Source organism: Panthera pardus, unplaced genomic scaffold (genome assembly GCF_024362965.1).
Source record: "Panthera pardus isolate Hobbes unplaced genomic scaffold, ASM2436296v1 HiC_scaffold_12, whole genome shotgun sequence".
Classification (NCBI taxonomy): domain Eukaryota; kingdom Metazoa; phylum Chordata; class Mammalia; order Carnivora; family Felidae; genus Panthera; species Panthera pardus.
The window spans coordinates 7227244-7247774 of NW_026526677.1; the positions used below are offsets into that span (position 1 = coordinate 7227244).

General features: G+C 50.6%; 1 protein-coding gene across 3 annotated transcripts; it reads right to left on the reverse strand.

The window, feature by feature from the left end:
• Window positions 1-347: 347 nt before the first annotated feature.
• On the reverse strand, window positions 348-14188 carry DPF2 (double PHD fingers 2). 3 transcript variants are annotated; one of them, XM_019414959.2, is made up of 13 exons: window positions 14058-14076; window positions 12104-12191; window positions 9476-9636; window positions 8940-9047; window positions 8455-8618; window positions 7312-7404; window positions 7069-7147; window positions 6538-6579; window positions 5370-5507; window positions 5125-5253; window positions 4882-4994; window positions 3678-3759; window positions 348-1681 (listed from the first exon to the last, which is right to left on the reverse strand). In XM_019414959.2, the coding sequence occupies exons 3-13, from the start codon at window positions 9606-9608 to the stop codon at window positions 1605-1607; spliced, it is 1158 nt and encodes a 385-aa protein (XP_019270504.1). In that variant the 5' UTR covers window positions 9609-9636; window positions 12104-12191; window positions 14058-14076; the 3' UTR covers window positions 348-1604. The 3 variants fall into 3 exon arrangements, with proteins under 3 accessions (XP_019270504.1, XP_019270502.1, XP_019270503.1); XM_019414957.2 differs by lacking the exon at window positions 12104-12191 and having other exon boundaries at window positions 14058-14188; XM_019414958.2 differs by lacking the exons at window positions 6538-6579; window positions 12104-12191 and having other exon boundaries at window positions 14058-14188.
• Window positions 14189-20531: the final 6343 nt, after the last annotated feature.

A 20531-nucleotide genomic window follows, 5' to 3' on the forward strand; every position in this document is an offset into this window, starting at 1 on the left:
TCAACTCTTATAAACCTGTCACCATCTGCATATACGAGTCTCGCCGAATTTCCTTCAAACCAACCAAAATACAGAAACGGGATGCTGAACCCAACTCTAACCCAAGTTTTGTATTAACTGGAACAACTCTGTCGTTTACAACAAGGAATAGTTGTAACACAAATATACGTTAAGGAGTTAGAACTAACAGAGTACTCAATTTTTTATATATGCTTTACATACGGGGGCTCAGCAAAAAATTTAATTTGAGATTAAATAAAAACCACTGTCCTAGGGAAGAAGTTTTAGGATGAAATGACCTTCTTAACCGGGAAAGGGAGTCAGGAGATAAACCATCCAGCAGGGAGTTCTGTGTAAAAACGTTTATTTGTACTAATGTTTAGAATACAGGAACTAAAGAAAGAAAAGACACCTCAACTCCAAAGCGACAGTGAATTAGGGCCTGCCCACAGCCAAGGGGAAGGCCACTCCAGGGTGTCCTGGCATGGACTGTCCCCCCCACTACTTCATGTCAGTGTCACCAGGCAAAAAACTGAGGAATCAGGGTGTGAAGACCTTACCAGCCGCTAGCGAGCGTGCAAGGGAAGAAAGGGACGTCCGTGCGGCTTCCCTGTGACCCAGGAGCCAGGATACACAGAGCAGGAGGCAGAGGCTCCCAATTCAGTTAAGGGCAGGAGCTGAATGTCCAGGTCCAGGAAGAACAAAAAGGGGATTTCGGAGGTAGGCTTTTTCATCGAGTTAAAAAACAGGCACATTATCCAACGTCTCCCTGTGGCCCCCAAGCTGCTGGCCTGGCCCCCTGATTCTTCCCCTCTCCCCACAAAACCAAAGGGAATAAGGAGAGGAGGCAGAAGACAGGAAATTCCAAGGGCGGGGAATGCTTCGGTCGTTAGAGACCGCCTGCGAGCGAGCCAGGTGAGCACAAGGAAGAATCAGGCGAAGCCGCTACTCCCCCTGGGGTGGGGTGGAGTGAGTGGGACAGGACAGAACAAGGAGGGTGACCGAGAGCATCCTGGCTCAGGCAAAGGATCCTGGGTAGCAGGAAGAGAGGGCTGCAGAGAGCCATTCTAGGGGAAGGAGGCAGCGAGGCTAAGCGGCACAACAGGCCCGGAGAGCTCCGTGCAAGCGCTGCCCCAGCTCGCTCAGCTGCTCACTCCCAGCCGCTCTTGGCAAAGAGACCCTGGTCTGCTCACCTCCAGGGGACGGGAACACCCTGGGGACCAGAGTGGAGGCAGAGCAGAGAGAAAAGCGAGCTGCTCTCCTACTCTTTCTCAGAGGACACTGTCTGAACCCTGTGATCACCAGGGCCGGGGCCCAAGGCAGGCAGAGTGAATGCACGTCACGGAGAGCAGTGAGGAGCCGGGCCGCAGGCATATGCCTCGGGGCAGTGTGCTGCTCTGTTCTCCCTGAGGGCCGAGGGCCAGGGGCGGCCAGAGCTGCCACCCCAGCTTGCTGCTGCCAAAGGCAGATTGGCACGACCACCCGAGGTTCTCTGGACTTGTGAAAGAGGAGGAGGGGAGAGGTGGGCACGGAAAACGAGAGAGGAGGAGAGAAACAGCCCTAGATGCACGGGGGCGGGGGAGGGGAACGGGGATGGGGGCACATCAAGAGGAGTTCTGGTTCTGGTAGATGGAAGCTTTCTCCTTCAACAGGTCCAGACACAAGTGGCAGCTCCAACTTCCTGCAGAGAAACAGAAAGGGTCAGGACGGGGCCCACACGGCCCTGGCGTGTTGCCCCTCCACTCCCCACCTCTCCTTCCAGCGGCAGGACCAGCTACAGGTAGGATGAGAGATGTTCTGCCGCAGCGAACTCAGTTACCCTGAGCGAAAAGAAACCTCTAGGGCTTCAAGTATCCTGAGAAATAATTCTCGGGGCTGAAAGAAAGAATCACCTGGAGGGCTATTTCCAAATGTAGACTCCTAGGCCCTCTTGGCCCTGTTAAATCAGAATCTCTAGGAGGGCCTGGGAGGACAGAATTTTTTCACGCATCTCAGCTTTAGACTTGTGATTACAGAAGAACCAGACTTGGTTCTCATGGCCCCAAAGGTCAGAGCGGAGATCACGAACAGAGGCTCTAGAGAAACCAAGTTTGATTCCACAGTAAGCCAGCTTTCTGTGAAATCCACAGAAAGAGGAGACGGGCTTGCCACCGTCACTGGCGTTTGAGGAGAGTCTGAGGACCGAAGAGAGGAAAAGGGGCAAACTGTGATGACCCAACTTGCTATTATCTATTTCACAGAAAAACTGGAAACAATGTCCTGTCAGAAAAATAACTGCTTCATACTTTGCTTATTAATATTTATTACGGTTGCATTCTTGTTTTGGTTTTTAGAAAGAAAATGAGCCCTTAACGCCTCAAAATCATAAACGTAATTGTACATACGTGGATGTGCACACGGGAGAATCCACACCTTTTATAAACTCTTCGGCAATCTAGGACTCTCAAAATGGAAGAAGGTCCTTTCTAACTGAAAGGTCAATACCACAGGGGCTGGCAGGCTTCTCTGTAAACAGCCAGCCAGAGCGTTAAATATTTTAGGCTTTGTGAGCCACATATAGTCTCGGTCCCACGTTCTTCTTTTTTTAAAATCTCCTTTAAAAATGTAAAAACCATTCTTAGCTTGTGAGCTGTATACACTAGCTGCGGCTGGATCTGGCTTATGGGCTGCAGTTTGCGGACACCCGACTTAGAGCCTAGACCACCTCACGGCTTCTAGAGAGTTCTCCCTCAGCTGCCTGCAGCTCTTCACTACCTCAGCATCTGACAGTACTCCACTAGGAAGGCCCTCGTACAGTTCACGTCAAATTTCGCCCGTAAATTAATATTTTACGGTTAAAAAAAATAAACCACAAAACACATGACGTTTCCCCAAAGTAGATACATAAAGTGGGCACGACCGAGGACACCAGCTGCGTGCTCCCCCGCAGCTGCCGAAGGACTCTCACACTTCGCTAGTGTCTCCTTCCCTAGGGGGGTGACAGCAGTCTGACCTCTATTACAAGTCAGCTTAACCACGCAGTGGGTCACTCGCTCTCGTCTGTAATGCTGGCCCACATCCTCTGTGCACAGTGAAAACCAGACACTCACATCCTCCTGAGCCAGCTCCCGAGTTTCTATAAAGGAGGAGTCTGGGCACACAGATCTGGCTGGAGGGGGACTTCAGAGACGCTGCCACTTTTGGGTGCCACCACGGGTTCGGCTGAAGAGCTTCCACAGACTCAGGGCATCATTAAGCAAACTACTGGAGGGGCAGAGTGACCCATTCAGGCTCCAGGTTTAACAGTTTTCTAGACCGGGCAAGGGAAGAGAGCTGCCGTGGACACTCAAACCTGTCAAGTTCGAAGAGCTGACACCAAAGCCTCACATCGGACAAACTACAAACGGAGTTTCCTGGACCAGCTGGAGGAAAACAAACCACTCCTTCTGGTAACTGTTTTCCGCTCAGCATTTGTTTTCTCTCGGGCTGGGGATTTTCTGCGTTTCTAAATGTATCCAGTGATAATGCGCACACATTAAAGCCTTGAAGTTGAGATGCTAGGAAAGTATTCTGAGTGGAGGCAAAGTATCTCTTCCCTGCCTGAGAACAGATCACCGGGAAGAGAACCGAGAAGAGAACTCACTTATCGTGCGAGCGGTCTTCCAAGTTACTAACGAGGACTGTTCCAAGCGACCTACCTTCAGGAGGCTCAGACATGGATGGGGTGAGACAGTACATATGGTAGCCACGATCACAGTCGTCGCAGAAGAGCAGCTGGTCCTAGAGAAGGCAAGATGGAAGAGGAAGGGGCAGGTGAGCGACCAGTGGGCCTGTCAGGCCACTGGGGGCGGGTAGGGATGGGAGCTTCTGTGGACACCGCTGCTCCTTCCAAGAGGGGCGGGGGAGGTGGCAGGTAAGAACGGACTCAGGAATTTCCGGATAGAAAATGGCTGTCCCGGGCACCTGCATGGCTCAGTCAGTTAGGCATCAGACTCGGTTTTGGCTCAGGTCGTGACCTCACGGTTTCGTGAGTCTGAGCCCCGAGTCAGGTTCCGTGCTGACAGTGCGGAGCCTGCTCGGGATTTTCTCTCTCTGTCCCTCCCACACTCGCGCTGTCTCAGTCTCTCTCAAAATAAATAAACAAGGAGGAGGAGAGGGAAGGAAAGGAAAGGAAACGGCTATCCTCCACTCAGACTCAGTGAGTCACTGTCATTCCACCTGAATCCTCCCAGCTTCCTAACTCAGCTCCTGGCCTCCGCTCTCGTCCCCTACGTTCTATTCTTCACAGACTAAAGTCATCTTCTAAAAATGTCAAAGACAGGGCACGTCGCTCCGAGTAGACCCTCAGACCCGGTGGAGCGCCTTCCGCGCCCCCCACCCACCGCGCTCCCACTGCAGGAAGGCCCCAGCTGGCCACGCCGCCTCAGTTCACTCGGCTCGTCTGCCTTAAGTCCTCTGCACTTGGTGCCCCTCCCCTGGCCACGCTGTACCCGCAGACCTTCTTGGACCGGCTCCTCGGCGTCAGCCAAATCTCAACACCGACGTCACCTCCTCGGCGAGGCCGGCTCTGACCACCTACACGCGTTACCCAGGGACTCTGCCACACCACCGCTTCCACTCCCTTCACGGCCCGTCGCCGAAGGGTCACTCCTCTCCTTGCGCGCCGCTTGTTCCCAGGAGGGGACAGATCCCATGAAGGGAGTGGCCTCGTGGGCCTTGTGTCCTCGGTGCCTAGAACGGCAGCGGACACGAAGCTGGCGCTCAAGGAGCACCTGCCAAGCAAGGGACCCGAAGTTCTCACTGGGGCGCCGGGGAGGGTCCTGCCTCCCTCTCACAGGAAGCTCCCGCACAAGGGCCGCGGGCGGGCGGCCGGAGCCAGGCGTGCGGGGTGGGGACACGCACATCGTTCTCGGAGGTGCCGCAGATGTTGCAGCACTTGCACTCGATGCACTGCCAGCGGTAGGTCTTCACGGCCGCCATCATCACCGGGGTGAACTGCAGGCAAGACGGGTGCCCTGTGGAGGGTGGGGGAGCAGGTGACACAGGCAGCTGTGGGGGGGTGCGGTGGCGCAGTGGGCGGGCTGCCCGGGGCTCCCCGGGGGGGGGGGGGGGGGGGGGCTGCCCGCGGCCCTGGGCTGGCGGTACCTGAGCGGCCACAGTCGGAGCAGGACACCAGCTCCTCGGGCTGCCCTGTCTTCTTGTTGATCTTGGAATCCCCCAGGCAGAAGTCGCAGTAGTTGTTGGGCAGGGCCAACCCGTCGGGCCCCTTCTTGGCTACAGAGAAAGAACTTTGACGACACCCACTGGGGCCGCCGAGCACCCCGTACCCCCGCAAGGAGGGCTCTTCGTAGGCCGACTCCCGCTCGCCCCACCTCCGACGCTCAGCTTACATTTCTGCTCCTCCGACCTCTGGGAAACCGGGGTGGGTGGCTGTGAGTCTTCCTTGTCCTCACCCTCCTCCTCAGCCAAGTGGGAGTGGGCGTAGTGGTAACTGAGGCCTGGTCGGTTCTTGTAACGTTTTCCACAGACTGAGTGGGGAGAAGATTGCAGAGAAAGGTGTTAGGATCCGAGAGCGCCACATCCCCGCCCCTCCAAGCTGTGGGGCTCCACCTGAGGCGGAGGCAACCACCCTGCCCCCGTCGGCTCCGTCCGAGACAGGCCTTCAGTGACGGCCGCCTCCCCTCGGCTAGGAGCGTCAGGCCCCGGGGCTCTCCAGCTGCCGGAGCCCTTCCCCGTTAACCCCCAGCCCGTGGCCACCTCTGCTCTTCCACACTGGCTGTCCGGGAGGCTGAACCCTGGCCCCATTACCGCTTGCCCTGGCAACAGTCTGGGGAGCTCCGGGTCAGGAAGGGAAGGGAATTTCAATACTCTTGCAATATGGCAAGAAGGAATAAAGGTAAGGAAGAGACGCCAAACTTTTTTTTTACCTCTCAGTCCACGTGGGAAGCTCAAGCTACCCGTGAATCCCACAGAGCTCGTCTCTGCCCAATGAGGATAAAGGAGTGGGGAGTGGATCACTCGGGGATCGCCTACCAACTGAGCCCACTGGGGTATCTGGCCCCCAAGGCAATTCGAAGACACTCTCACATCAGTGCCCTGCCCACCCCCTGCCAACCAGCAAAGAAAGCAGAGCCCCACAAGGCATCTTGTACTCTTAAGCAGTGACACCAAAAAGAGCAAGGGGGCCGGCAGGAAGGAATGGGGAGAGGACGGGAGGAGGTGGTGAGACGGTGAGAAACGTTAGCTGACCACCGAGTGTCTGTTCTGGGGAAGGGGAAGCAGAGGGACCTGTTCATAGCGGGTTCCTTAGAACGCTTTGAAGCCACCCCATGCAGCGGGGCCGAGCAGCCCTGGAGCCAGTCTGTGGGAGACAAGCAGCGGTAGAGGCAGCTTCCAGGACTGTGAGCAGCGGAGCACAACAGAAAGCCCCCTGCTCCTACCCCATGCCATTCCAGAAATTTTTACACTAGCATCACAGGAGATGAGAAAGGTGGGAGAAACAAGGGAGGAGGGAAAAGGGATAGGAAAACCAAAAGTCTGAAAAGTTGAGAGAGCTACCTCTCTGGGGCGCTTTCGAGGTATGCTTTTGTTTGAAACTATCTGAAAGACAGAAAGAAAAGTCATGAGAAGGAGGCCTTGATACACTTGAGACAGGAGCGGCAGCAGCAGGAGAGCGGAGCGAACGAGAGAGAGACCAGCGGCGATGGCGCTCCCAGGGTGGAGGAACAGAAGTGGGGCGAGTCAGAGAAAAGGGGGAGAGCAGACATTGAAAAACTCAGTGCTGGACTCTGGGGGCCCTGGCTTGACTAGGGCCAGCAGACCTGGCCGCGGTCTATTGAGAGGCCAATTCTGCCTGCTGAGCGGGCCCCCACCCCCAGTCCCCCACCCCCAGGGACAGCAGAGATCTCTCCCAGAGCATGCAGGTCCCACCCATTGTGGAGCAGAGACCGGGGCCTCCAGTCGGCAGGCAGGACAGTGTCGAGGCTTGTTTTACCACTCTGAACAAGAACAATACCCTCCCTTCTCTCGCATCCTGAGCAGGGGCTGGGTCCAAGGCAGGGACTACCCACCCACTCATGAGGCACTCACTGTCACAGGCATAGGGCTTGTCCCGATCCTCCAGGATGGAAGCGTCCAGCTTCTTCCGGGCACTGCCCACACCTTTACCCTGCCAAAAAGAACAAAAAGATGCCTTACCAAGCTGTCTAGGCCTGAGGCGTTAAGCTCTCCAGGAAGTGGCTGCTGACTTCACGAGAGGAGAAATGGCAGTGACAAACAATAACGCAGAGGGACTCCGCGGGCTCCCCTGCAGGCAGCACCTTGGCTCCTCACCTTGGATTTCCCCTTGCCCCGACGCTTGGGAGTGTCTTCTTCATAGTCCTCGTCATCAAGGTCATCCAGGAAGTCATCTGGTTCTAGGATCCGCTGAGTGGACAGGAGGATTAGGATGGGCAGATACAAAGTACACTCAAAAGCTCCCCCACGACAGGACTGGCCAGGCCACCCACAACCTCCTCGGTCAGCTGGCCCCTCTGCTCCGGCCTCGTTCCTTACTGCGGCCCTTCAACACCCTACCACCCCAGTCCTTCTCTGTTCGATACTGTGGGCTTTCCTTCCCTTTCGTGTTGTTCTCCTGGAGTGCCTTCCCCACCATCAACAAGGGACCGAATCAAATGCCGTGTTTTCAGAAAGTCTTCCCTGGTACCCCAAGTAGCCATGTCCTCTCCTGCCTCTGATCTGCTGCCCTAGGGGCACACCAACAACGGTTCCCTTCCCTCTGACATCCCGCTTGCTAGATTTTTTTTTTTAGTTTAATTAATTAATTATTGTATTGTATTGTATTGTATTGTATTGTATTGTATTATTTGTTTTTAGTAATCCCTACACCCAATGTGGGGCTCAAATTCACAACCCGAGATCAAGAGTTGTACACTGTTTGGACCAGGCTAGCTAGGCGCCCCCAATTTTTAGATTTAAATTAGAACTTTGTTGCTTACTTGTGTGGCCTTATAGGAAGTTTCCTTTTCAACTACTCTGTTTCAACTTCCCTGCATGTGAAATGGAGGCCACAGTACCTACTTCATAAAGTTGTAAAGACTAGAGAAAGTAATGGGAAAGCACTTAGCACAGTACCTGCCATATTTTTAGCTCTTATTATTTCTATGTATAGTTTTATCTTCCCTGTTGGCAGGGACCAGGTCTGCTTCACCCATGTAACCCCGGGCACCAAAAAACATCTGTGACAAAAGATGAACGAAGGAGAGTCTGTCCTTAGAAGGAAAGAAACAGGAAAAACTGGATGCTAAAAGCGAAGCCAGTCAGTACCCAGTGCTAATTAGGGAATGAAGCAGGAGAACCCACGGGCCTGCCTCCTGGCCCACAACCTCTGCTTCCATTCTGCTTACTGGGTGGCCTCTGATGAAGAGGAGGCTGGTTTCCATCAAAGCTCCCTTAGCCACAGTGTTAATCTCGTACCTTCCGTGCTCGACTGTTGGTTACAGGAAACTCGCCCAGGCTGTCATCATCCACTCGGGGATCTGGGGCGCCTCGCTTCTCCAGGGGGTCGGTGCGCAACAGAGCCTCTAAACTACTGCCGTCTTGAGAGATCAGCCCCTCTTTCTTCAGGGTTTGGTCTGTGTCTGCAGGCAAGGTCAGGATGAGGCGAGGCTCACAAGGGCTGAAAGCAGACCGCTCTGGGTCTACAGAGTGCGAGGCCAGCCATAGACCAGTCACTGTCATTTGGTCTCTGGTTGCCCAAGACACTCCAGTTTACATGGCACCATAACTTATCTGTTTACCTGTCGCTTCTATTAGACTGAATTCTTTAAAGGAAAGAATGGCTTCTCATTCATTTTAGTATCTTCAGGATCTAGCATTGGCCCTGGTATATAATAGGTAATTAACAGGCCTCTTCACCATGCAGCAGGCCACACCCCTACTCAGGGAGGAGTGTGCTTTACCTGGTTTAATAGATGGGAAAGAAAGTCTTGGATCCTCAGGAGGATGGGCTCGCCGCTTTTTCCTCCAGCGCCGGGCAGGGTAGGAGTACAGCTGCCCAGAGGCCAATCCTGTGCAAACAAAGAGAGAAAAGTCAAGCTCTAACCCAGTCCTGGGCAATAATATCAAACACTTTCTAGATGAGTAGCCCTCCCCACCCCATCCCAGCCTTGAGTTCTAGAGCAAGGGAGGAATATGGACAGTGAGGGTCCAGGGGCAGGAGGAGGGACAGTTTACGCAAAAGACAAATGGGTGTAGGCTCGGGGGCTTTGGCCAACACATGGCTTCCCAAGAGCCCAAAGACAGCCTCAGCAGGGCAGCCCTGCAGAAACCAAAGATGCTGATATGAACCCGTCTGCTTCATCCCCCCGGGCTTGTAATCGAGACAAGACCATATTCGTCCTTGGGCGGAAAGCAGTAAGGAAAACCCTTTCAGCTGGCTCATCACTGAAGCCGAGGAAGCCCCTTCCTTCCCGTGCTTCTGAGTGTGAACCCTCACCTGGGCCCCGGTGTCGCTTTTCCATCCAGATGTAACAGTTGCTCTGGGCTACTCCAGTCTGCGAGTCCAGGAAGGGAAGGCGTACACTGCGCTCGGCACAGAGGCGGGCATTGTAATTGTGGCACTGCTCCATGGCATCTTTGTAGTACTGCTCCCCGAGGCTGCGGAAAGACCGAGATCAGGGTAGAGTGGAGCACAGGGTGCTGAGCTACCCCTCCCTTGCCATCTGCTTCTTCAGAAGGTTCAAGGGACTGGGAGATCGTGGCTTGGTCCTATTTGCCTCCATTTCTGCCTCATGGGACACCAAGTCCCTTCACGAAGCCGTTATGAGGAAAGGCACTTTATAAATAAATTACCATCGGGAACACATGATCTCTCATGTGTCCAATCAGACCTAAGTCTAACCCACAAAGAGAGAAAGAAACGAACGTTCATTCTGTGCCTCTCTTGAGTCCAGCCTTGTGCTAGCCAAGATGCTGTTTCTCTTAACCCTCATGACTGAGAAGCAGAGGTTAGCTTCTTTTTATGAATGAGCAAAGGAGTTCAACAAGGTCCGGGGGACTTACTAAAATATATTTAACAAACTACGGCATATCTATACAATGAAATTGTATTCAGCCATTTGAAAAAAAGAAGGAAACTCTTCACGCGCTGATATCAAACAATCTCCAAGATGAGTAGAAAAAAATAAGCGAGGTACAGTGGTGAGAAGTGTTAGGAGATGCTACCATTTACGTAACAAGAGGTGGCAAAGAAACCGTAGGCCTCCAGAGAGAAAGACTGGGGGCAATTTCTCTTCTATGCCATTTTATACCTTTTGAATTTTGAACCATGCACGGGTTTCTCCCACTGACAGTTTCCTTTATGGCACTTCACTTTTACAAAAGACCTACATTAGTACCTGTTTTCACTAACCAAAAGAGATTCAGAGAGGATTTTCGCTTTCAAGAAGTGGTAATTGCTTCGTTGCTTTATGCCATTTCAGCTTACGAACAGTTTCATAGGAACACTCTACTTTTGGATAGCCGGGTGAGGCGGGGGACCTGTATTTAGACAACTAATTAATTCTATATACTAATTTTACAGTCAATGGAAAACATCTGAAAATACCTGAACTACCTTGAAGCCTACTTTTTTAGTGTGCTATTAGAGTGATATAAAACCTGTTTGCTCAGAGGCTCATCCTAGGTCCTTTCCCATTCCCACCATCAAATTATTTACTCAAAGACTCAGCTTGAAATCTGTATCTTCTTTCACTCCAAAGACTCAGTTTGAAATCAAAATCAAAGGTAAACCTTGGGGTGCCTGGGTGGCTCAGTCGGTTAAGCCTTGGACTACTGGTTTCACCTCAGATCACGATCTTAAGGTTCGTGGGTTTGAGCACCATACTGGGCTCTGTGCTGACAGTGTGGACCCTGCTTGGGATTTTCTCTCTCTCTGCTCCTCCCCTGCTCGTGTGTGCACGTGTGCGCTCTCTCTCTCAAAATAAACGTTTAAAGAAAAAAAAAAAAGAGGTAAACCTTTAAGTGCTTTAAAAAGCAGGAAAATTACACAGTGCCAGGAGCTACTTGGTTCTAAGAAGCATGTATAGAGAAACAATGTTGTTCTCACCCTTCACAGTTTAACAAGCACTTTATTAACGGAACTTTAACTATAATGATTCGTATCTACATATTCAATCAATCTTAAAAATAAACTGAAGGCAGGGGCGGTTTCTTTGCCATAGTATCCCCAATACCCTCAAAGGCGTCTGGGACATCCTGACTTGACCTGGGAGTAAGACCTTGCATGGCTACAAGTCACCAGACAAATGTCGACATTTAATCAACCCACGTGGAGCTCCAGTCCCTCTGCTACAGACTGGGGAGGTTGGACTAGATAAGCTCAAACACAGTCTGTGAAGGAGACCCCTAGCATGAGAAGCTGGACAGAGTATGTCTTTGTTGCTTATGTCCACAACTCAAGCTACACCAACAAACCATGCTCTGGAATCAGAGGGGGGGGCTCTCACAGCAGCCGTAAGAGACTACTTAGGCACAGCCTACTTAGTATGTTCCCAAGCAACTGAAAAAGACACACACCATACACAAGACGGTGACAACACAAGACAGCCTGGCTTATTTCAATGAGCTGTAATGACTGTAATTTGAGGGAAGCACGAATCTTGTGTTGGAGAGTAAAGAGAAAGGAACAGGCTCACAGTGGCTGGCCTTTAGGAGGCAGCCATGTCCTTACCACACAGAGGAAAATTGGATAAACACGGCTGAATGCTGCAGCTCCTTTGTTTCTGCTGATGGGAATTGATACTGACACTGGAAGTCAAACGGAAGGAAGGATGAGATGGCCTTTGGGCTGCAAAGTCAGAGCAAGGAGGCTACAATTGGTTTGGGGTGAAAGAGTGAGAGATGTTCTATCAAAGCCCTTGTGAGTTAAGTGGGATTTCAGAAGGCGGTGCAAACAGTCTCCTGAGTAGAGAACTGGCCATGAAACACCTAAGCTGGGAGAAGAGAGGATCTGATGAGGAGAGATGAGGAGAGATTAAGAGAGAATAAGAGAGAATTTATAAATAGGAAGATTCTTCTTCCAGAACAAGATGCAAGTCAGAAAAGATGAGCTAGTAGTCCTGACCTGGATGTATCATCTCAGCTGTTCAAAGAGGAGGCACACCATGATCAAGAGAAGCTCCGGAAAGATATCTCTCTCCACGGTGACGATGCTATAGGAAGAATACAAGCCCCCTCTTAAAGGGCAAGTTCTGTAGGAAAATGTATTAATTGTGGCTCACAGCCCTCTGCAGCTACAACAGAGGAGAAAGTTACTAGTACTCAGGAACCAGGGGCTGGTGACCCTCACAATCTGTGTAGTTCCTTGAAGACGAGTAAGTCATGCTCTGTGTCAACAGGCAAGTCCTCCCTTTTAGCACCACATGAAAGGGTTGGCAACTCTATTTCCCTGAAGAAAGTCCCCCAACACGAAGTCTTATTACCGATTAGCTCTCCAAACCCAGGGAAGTCTGACATTCCCCCAGTACAGTAAGATTTCTAAGGTAGGGGCTCTGATTCTTTTCTGGGAAGTATGAAACCTTTGTGAAACCTCCCCTTACAATGGGATTTGTGGTGGGGGGGGGTGGGGGGGTGGGAATCAACAAAGAGAAAGGCAGGGAAACAAAGAAAGAACATCTGAGTCAGGAAGGATAACTATACAAATGGTAGATCAACAGCGACATTTCTAAATTGAGGGAAATGTCAGCCTGAAGAAAGAGCTGGGGGAAACTGGAGTGGGCAGATCAGAGAGAAAGATAATAGTGTTAGGAGGAGGGGTAGCTGAAAGAGGAGGCAGGATGGAGCTGAAAGCAAGTAAAAAAAAAAAAAAAAAAAAAAAAAACCCACAGGAGAAGGCACTTAGCTTAATGGAAGTGGGAATGCATTCTCAAAGAAAAAGGCTACAGGCAGAAAAGGGGGAAGCAACATACTCTTTAAAAAGGCTCTTGGGAAGAGCGGGGGCTCAGCCCACCACAAAGGCAGATGAGAAGCTGTGAGTCCCTCAGAATAGTTGCCAAACCTTTACCTTGTCATCCAGGCAAAATCCAAAAGCCCTGCCCGGACATCCAGACAACTAGACACCTTCCAATTTTCCTACTGCTGCACCAAGCCCAATTTACCCGTTAAAAAGAACTGGCTCTATTTGCCCACCCAGCATGAACCCATTTCCCATCTTCAGGGAGGAGGCTGGGTGAAATCAAGTCCCAAAGCATCTTGAACTCACAGCCAACAGACCCCTCTCCATTGCCCAACAACCATTAACTAACTTTGCTCGACACCTGCCTGGCACAAGGGGACTGCACAGCGCGCAGCCTGCCCACCTAGGTGCCCCTCTGGGCTGCAGAGGCGTCCTGGACTGCTTCCGTCCAGTTCCCGTTTTCTGGTGGCTGGACTGGCCGGCGCAAAGGCCCTCTCCCCTGAAGTTCTCGCTCTTCTGCATCGGCTCCTCCACAAATTCTTCCCAAGAATGTTTTTGGTCTGGGGTAGCACATCCTCAAGACCACCCCCCCCCCCCCACCCCGAACGTCACGGGGCTGTTAAAACAGCTCCGCGGGGCTTAACTGCGCCAAGGCTTGCTGAGCCTGTTGCTCCAGGACTGGCTGCGGGCAGCCGATGGGGAGGGGTCGGCGGCCGGGCTTCGCGGGGACACGGGTCGGTCCCGGGTCCACCCTCGACCCGGCCCCTCCGGACCGAGGCGTCTGGTCTCTAGAGCGCACCCAGACTGTCTCTCGTACGCCACAAGGGCGCCATGCTCAGGACACCGTGAGCCTTAAGGAAAGCTCAGACCGCACAGCCCCGCAGGGAGGCTGCCTGTAAGGGGCTCCCGTGGGCCCCCCTCAGGGCCTCCACAAGTTTCCAAAGAAGCGCAACGTCTTCTCGGGAGTCTCCTGTTGCCCTCCCTACCAGGAGTCGCAACGACGCCTTCTCGGGCACGTCCTTCCCTCCGCCTCGTCCCCTCCCGCACCGCCCCCTACTCCCAGGTCCCTTACAAGACCCCCCCCCCGTCCCCCGGCCTAGGAGAGAAAGAAACGACAACTCACAGCTTCACTACATTTTCCACCACAGCCGCCATCTTCCCTGCTCCTCTCCCTCAGGCCGGGAGGCCCGGAGCCCTCAGTGCGCAGGCGCCGGGACCGCACCAGGGAACCGGTTTCCTCGTTCCTCTGCGCAGGCGCCGTGCAGGCGCGCGCGCCCGAGAGCGAGGCGCGGGGAACACGCTGGGTGACGGTCCACCCGGCCCAGGGAGCCGAGGGAGCCCTGTGCGCAGGCGCGATGGAGGCGCGCGCGCGCGCGCGCGCTCCAGGGGCTCCCGCTCGAGCCCGGTGTCTTCCACTGGGAGGGCGGGACCAGCGAGAGAGGATCTGGCCTGGTGCAGAAATGAGAGGATGGATGAAATGATGAAATGCAGGTTGGTGAAAACTGGCAGGCCCAGAGATGGGCTAGATGGAGCATATACGTTCTGCTACCTCGCCGACCTTTAACCTTGTGGTTAACCCTTTGCCCTCACTCACGGGCTCGGGGAGGGGGATGTTGGTGTCTAGCCAAAGGCAAGAGTGGTGCACGGTCACTTGTCTCCCCCCCCCCCCCCCCCCCATCAAGTGCCCATTTAGGGAGAGGAAAATTAACGTCCAGAACTGGGCAGTTCTTTGTCCTGAATATTGGACTCTTGGCAAAAGTTAGCTCCCTTTCCTGTCACCATACCCAGCCACCAACTGAAGTGATAGCCACTTCTCCCATCCTTCCTACTTCTGTCCCTCCACCCAGGCTCTGAAGAACTTCTTTCCTGCAGCTGTCTGTGAATCTTTTGTACCATTCATTTCTCCTTCACTGTTGACTCATGCAAATTCATGTACAAACATGGCTTAATATCCCCTTAAAAAATCAGAGCTCTTCTGGCGCCTGGGTGGCAGAGTAGTGAGTTAAGTGTCCTACTCTTGATTTCCGCTCAGGTCATGATCTCATGGTTGGTGAGTTCGAGCCCTGCGTCAGGCTCTGCATTGACAGTGTTGAGCCTGCTTGGGATTCTCTCTCCCTCTCTCTCTCTTCCCCTTCCCTGCTCATGCTCTCTCCCTCTCTCTCTCAAAATAAATAAATGAACATTAAAAAAAAGCAGAGCCCTTCCTTCAGCCCATGTCTGCCTTGGATTATCACCCCATTTCTTTCTACCCTTTCAAAGCTAAGTTTCTGTTTATACACCCTATCTCTGTTGACTTACTTCCAAGTCCCTTTCTGCCCGGTTTAATGGTGATTCTGTTCCCCCTAGTTCATTGAAACAGGTCCTAACAAAGACACCAGGACCTTCATTTCAACACCTTTAGAGATCTCGTCTCCATCCTCATTGGCCTGTCAACCTCGTGACACTACTCACCTTTGCCTCCTTTTTCAAGCTCTTCTCAGGGTCTCTGAGATGCACACCCTCCGGCTGTGCTTTGATCACACTGGTCCTTCAGGCTCTTTTGCTGACTGTCTGTCCTCTGTTCCACTTTTAACTGTCCCAGTCCTCAGGGCATGGTCTTTGGTCTTTGACACATACCTTATCCCATTAATCCCAGGATGTGCGTATTCCCAGGCCTCTCTTCCATCTCAGGATTTTAGAATCAGAAGACATCTTACCATCACTGTGCCTTAAGACCATTTTTGGCAGAAAAGAGTTGTGGGATATCTGTCCCTGCCCACCCTGCACCACATTTGTAGAATAGGTGCCAGCAGCTTGGAAGCAAACCCCAGAGACAACACTGATGCACTCTTTTCCCTAGGAACCAAATGATTGTGGGGACAAAGAGTATCCGAGGTGACTCCAAAGCAGGAGTCAAAGGCACACGGGGCGCCGGGTGGCTCAGCCAGTTAAGCATCCGTTTGTCGATTTCGGCTCAGGTCATAATCTCCCAATTCGTGGGATCCAGCCCCGTGTGGGGCTCTTCACTGACAGCACGGAGCCTGCTTGGGATCCTCTCTTTCTCCCTCTCTCTCTGATCCTCCCCTGCTTTCAGGCTTTTGCACATACACTCTATCTCTCCCCCTCTCTCAAAATAAACATTAAAAAAAAAGTACAGTATGTGTTGTGGCCTGAATGTTTGTGCTCCTCCCAGTCATATGTTGAAGCCCTAACCCCCAGTATGATGGAGGGTATTTGGAGGTGAGGCCTTTGGGAAGTGATTAGGTTTAGATGAGGTCATAAGGGTGGGACCCTCTTGATGGGATTAGTACCCTTATAAGAGGAAGAAGACAGCTACCTCTCTCCTTGAGGAAAGGCCATGTGAAGTCATGACAAGAGGCAGATATCTACAAGTCAGGAAGTGCGCTCTCATCAGAACCCAAATCTGCTGGCACCTTGATCGTGGAGTTCCCAGCCTCCAGGATGGGAGAAATAAACGTCTGTTGCTTAAGCCCCCCAGTCTGTGATATTTTGTTATAGCAGCCCAAGCCGACTAGGATAGCATACTAGCACTAAAGCTGAACATACACAAATCCTATGGTCTGGCAACTCCACTCGTGGATACATACACCAAAAAAGCATGCACAAGAATGTTTACCACGGCGTTCATTGTAATAGTTTCAAACTGGAAAAAACCAATGCCCGCAACAGTACAATAGACTGGGCAAAATGGAGAGAATAAGTTATCGTTATACAACAATGTGAATGAATCTCAAAAACTTAACACTGAATAAAAGAAGCCAGTTTCAAAAAAGGACATATTGTATGATTCCATTTATATAAAGGCACACAAATAGGCACACTAATCCATGGAGTCAAAACCCAGGAGACTAGTTATCTTTGGAGGATAATGACAAGAGGGGGCAAGAGGTAGCTACTGAGGTCCTAGTAATGTTCTTTTTTTTAATGTTTACTTTTTTGAGAGAGAGCACATTAGAGTGGGGGGGGGCAGACAGGGAGAGGGGGACAAATTATCTGAAGTGGACTCTGCACTGACAGCAGAGAGCCTGATGTGGGGCTCGAACTCACTAACTGTGAGATCATGACCTGAGCCGGAGTCAGACGCTTAACTCACTGAGCCACCGAGGCACCCCATGTTTATTTATTTTTGAGAGAGAGAGCGCAAGCAGGGGAAGGGCAGAGAGATTGGAGCCAGAGGATCCAAAGTGGGCTCTGTGCTGGCAGCAGTAAGCCCTATGTGGGACTCGAACTCATGAACCACGAGATCATGACCTGAGCTGAAGTCAGAGGCTTAACCAACTGAGCCAGGCGCCCCTAGAGTAATATTCTTTTTCTTCGTCTGGGCAGTGGGTACGTAGGTTTGTTAATAATTTAGTTATTTGTTAATAATTTTATTATTATTACTATTTTACATGGGGAAGTTGAGTAGAGTTTAATAATATAAGTTTTTACAAAGATACAAACACGGGAAGCAAAAATAATATAAAAACAGGGAGGGGGACAAAACATAAGAGGCTCTAAAATATGGAGAACAGAGGGTTGCTGGAGGGGTTGTGGGAGGGGGGATGGGCTAAATGGGTCAGGAATCTACTCCTGAAATCATTGTTGCACCATGTGCCAACTAATCTGGATGTAAATTATAAAAAGCAAATACATTATAGAAAGAAAAAAAAAAGTGGACCCATCCTCATAATGCCTCAGGACACCTAGCTGAAGCAAGCATATTTGGTACCGAATCATAGACTTTAGGAAGGAATTTACCGTCATCCCAGTCCTCAAATTATGTCTAAAAATATTTTTTTCAAATATGACAAAGATAACCAGGCACACAAAGAAAAAAGAAACCTTTCACAAGAACCAGTACAAAAAATATAAAACACAAACTGACTCACAAAGATTTAACATGTTGGAATTATCTGATGCTGACCGTAAAATAACATTGCTACTGCATTTAAAGGAGTTAAAAACGAGCATAAGAACATCTTCAGGGGACAAGTACTTATTAAGAAATGCCACAACAGAATTTTAAAACAACAACATAGAACTTCTCCAACGGAACCATAAAATAACCAAAATTAAAAACACAATGAATCCTTTAAACAAATTACTCACAGCTGAAGAGAGAACATAGAAACTAGAAGATAGGTAGGCAGAAATTGTCCCTAACATTGCACAGAAAGACAAAAGAACAGAAAATAGAGAATTAGAGCAGAAACATAGATACATAGAGAGATCTAATATACATTTAGTTGGGGCGTCAGAGGGTAGGGAGAAAGGGGGCCGAGGCAGTATTTAAAGAGAACATGATCGATAATTTCCCAACAATAATGAAAGATGTGAATCCACAGATTGAAGAAGTCAAATAAAACCAAAACTGAGCTAAATCAAGACTTCATGGAGGCGCCTGGGTGGCTTAGTCGGTTGGGCACCTGACTCGGGTCGTGGTCTCATGGTTCGTGGGTTCGGGCCCTGCGTTGGTCTCCATGATGGAGGCATGGAGCTTACTTGGGGTTCTCTTTCTCTCTTTCCCCCTCTCTGCCCCTGCCCCCTCTCTCCCTCTCCCTCTATCTCAAAATAAATGAATAAACTTAAAAAAAAAAGAAAAAGACTTCCTGGAAATGAATGCTAGAGCACTTGGGATGAACTATCATAATGTCCGCAACTTATTTTCAAAAGGTCAGAAAAAAAAAGTTTTTATAGGCAAAGAGATAAAGGAAACGATAAAGATAAAGGGGAGCCTGGCCGGCCCAGTTGATAGAGCATGTGCGACTCTCAATTTCAGAGTTGTAGGTTCGATCCCCACATTGGGGGTAGAGATTACTTTTTTTTAAAAGTCCTTAAAAAAATTCTTGAAGGAGTCCGTAGCTTCTACGTATGTTTCTTTTCTCGCTGCATCAAGTATATTTTTATATATTTTAATTCTCCCATTCTTGTCTCCTGCTTTCCACTCTTGAATATAGGGTGTATTGGCGATAACTAACTTTATAGCACAGTTCAGAGTTTGCAAAGTATTGAGATGGGGCTGGTAAAAAAAAAAATTGCAGGAGGAATGAACATCTCGAATTCCTGGACTTGCAAGTGGATGTGATCATTGACAAGATATTGAGTCATCTCCCTTTGGAAAAAGAGCGAATCTGTTTTCGACAGAAATAGGAATAGATCCATTCTACTAGGGAGGTTTATATTATATTATAGTAAGTCATGCATGAATGTTGGGCGTCTAAGACAGCAGACTGTATGGACATTTGTCTTTTTTTTTTTTTTTTTTTTTTTTGGCTGTCCAATGACTTCTCTATCGGGGGGAAATTCCTTTTTGTGGGTGGTATTTGTAGGGCATGGTGCCTGAACAGCACTGTACAAGCTGAAGAGGAAAGATCCATCTTTCCATCCCTGGCTACCTTGGTGCAAGCAGGTGTTTCCAGTTCAGTTAGTCTGATGCTTCAGGCCCCCTGCCCAAGTCCCTTTCTCCAGCCGGACACAGCAGCTCCGAGTGGTTTCCTAGGTCTCTTGGGTTGGTGCCCGATGCAGGGTGGGTGGGGGACAGTTCCAGGGGACCTAGGGCAGGCATGTCTCCGTCCCATGGCCACTCTGGCCTTGACTCTGGTCCAGGGTGAGGTGCAGCCTTCCAACTGGGTAAAGCTGTAAGGAAGGTTTCCTTTTTTCTTGTCTTCCAAGGGAAGGGACAAGCCGTTCAAGCCCTGAGAGGGAGCCTACAGGCAAGAAGCTGCTGGCCCTTCAGCTCCCCACCTTTGGTCTGCACACTTGACCAGTTCTGATACAGAACTTCTGTTGGGGCAAGAAGGTTGCAGTGGAGTATAGGCTTTGGGGCGTCACAGGCCCGGGTTAAAGCCCCACAACCGATAGTGAAACCCCTAATCTCTAAATGACGGCAGAACTTTCAGACTAAAAGGAGAAAGTTGAGCAGGGATGTAAAATGGTGCACCTGCCATGGAAAAGAATATGGTGGTTCCTCAAGAAATTCAACACAGAATGAGGGTATGATCTAGCAATTTCCGCGTCTGTGTATGGACCCAAAAGAATTGAAAGCAAGGACTCAGACAGGTATCTGTACATCCGTGTTCATAGCAGCATTATTCACAATAGCCCAAAGGTAGAAACAACGCATGTGTCCACTGATGGATGAATGGATAGACGAAATGTGGTCTAGAGGGACAATGGAATGGTATTCAGCCTTTAAGAGAAGGAACTGTCAACACCCGCCATAGCGTGGATGCACCTCAAAGAGGTCATGCCGAGTGAAATAAGACGATCACAAGAGGACAGATACTGTGTGACTCCACTGATTTCAGGTCCCTAGAGTAGTCAGATTCATAGAGACAGGAAGTAGACGGTGGTTGCCAGGGGCTGGGGGAAGGGAGAATGGGGCGTTAGCGTTTAATGGGTGTGGAGTTTCACTTTGGGAAGACGAGAAAAGTTCTGAAAGGGACGGTGGTGACGGTTGCAGAATAACTTGAATGGACTTAACACCACTGAATTATGCACTTACAAATGGTTAAAATGGTACATCTCATGTTGTATAGATTTCCCCCCCTCCCCCCCCCCCCCCCAGCCCAAGCAAAATGCCTCCTGGTCAAATTCAGCCTCCGCGATGAAATCT

Excerpts from the sequence above, each read along its gene's own strand:
- DPF2 (XM_019414957.2), bottom strand. The coding sequence starts at position 14,089 with ATGGCGGCTGTGGTGGAAAATGTAGTGAAGCT. Across the intron at positions 9,637-14,057 it reads GTGGAAAATGTAGTGAAGCT|CCTCGGGGAGCAGTACTACA; the intron begins GTGAGTTGTCGT and ends GTCTTTCCGCAG. Across the intron at positions 7,405-8,454 it reads CCAACAGTCGAGCACGGAAG|CGGATCCTAGAACCAGATGA; the intron begins GTACGAGATTAA and ends CTGTCCACTCAG.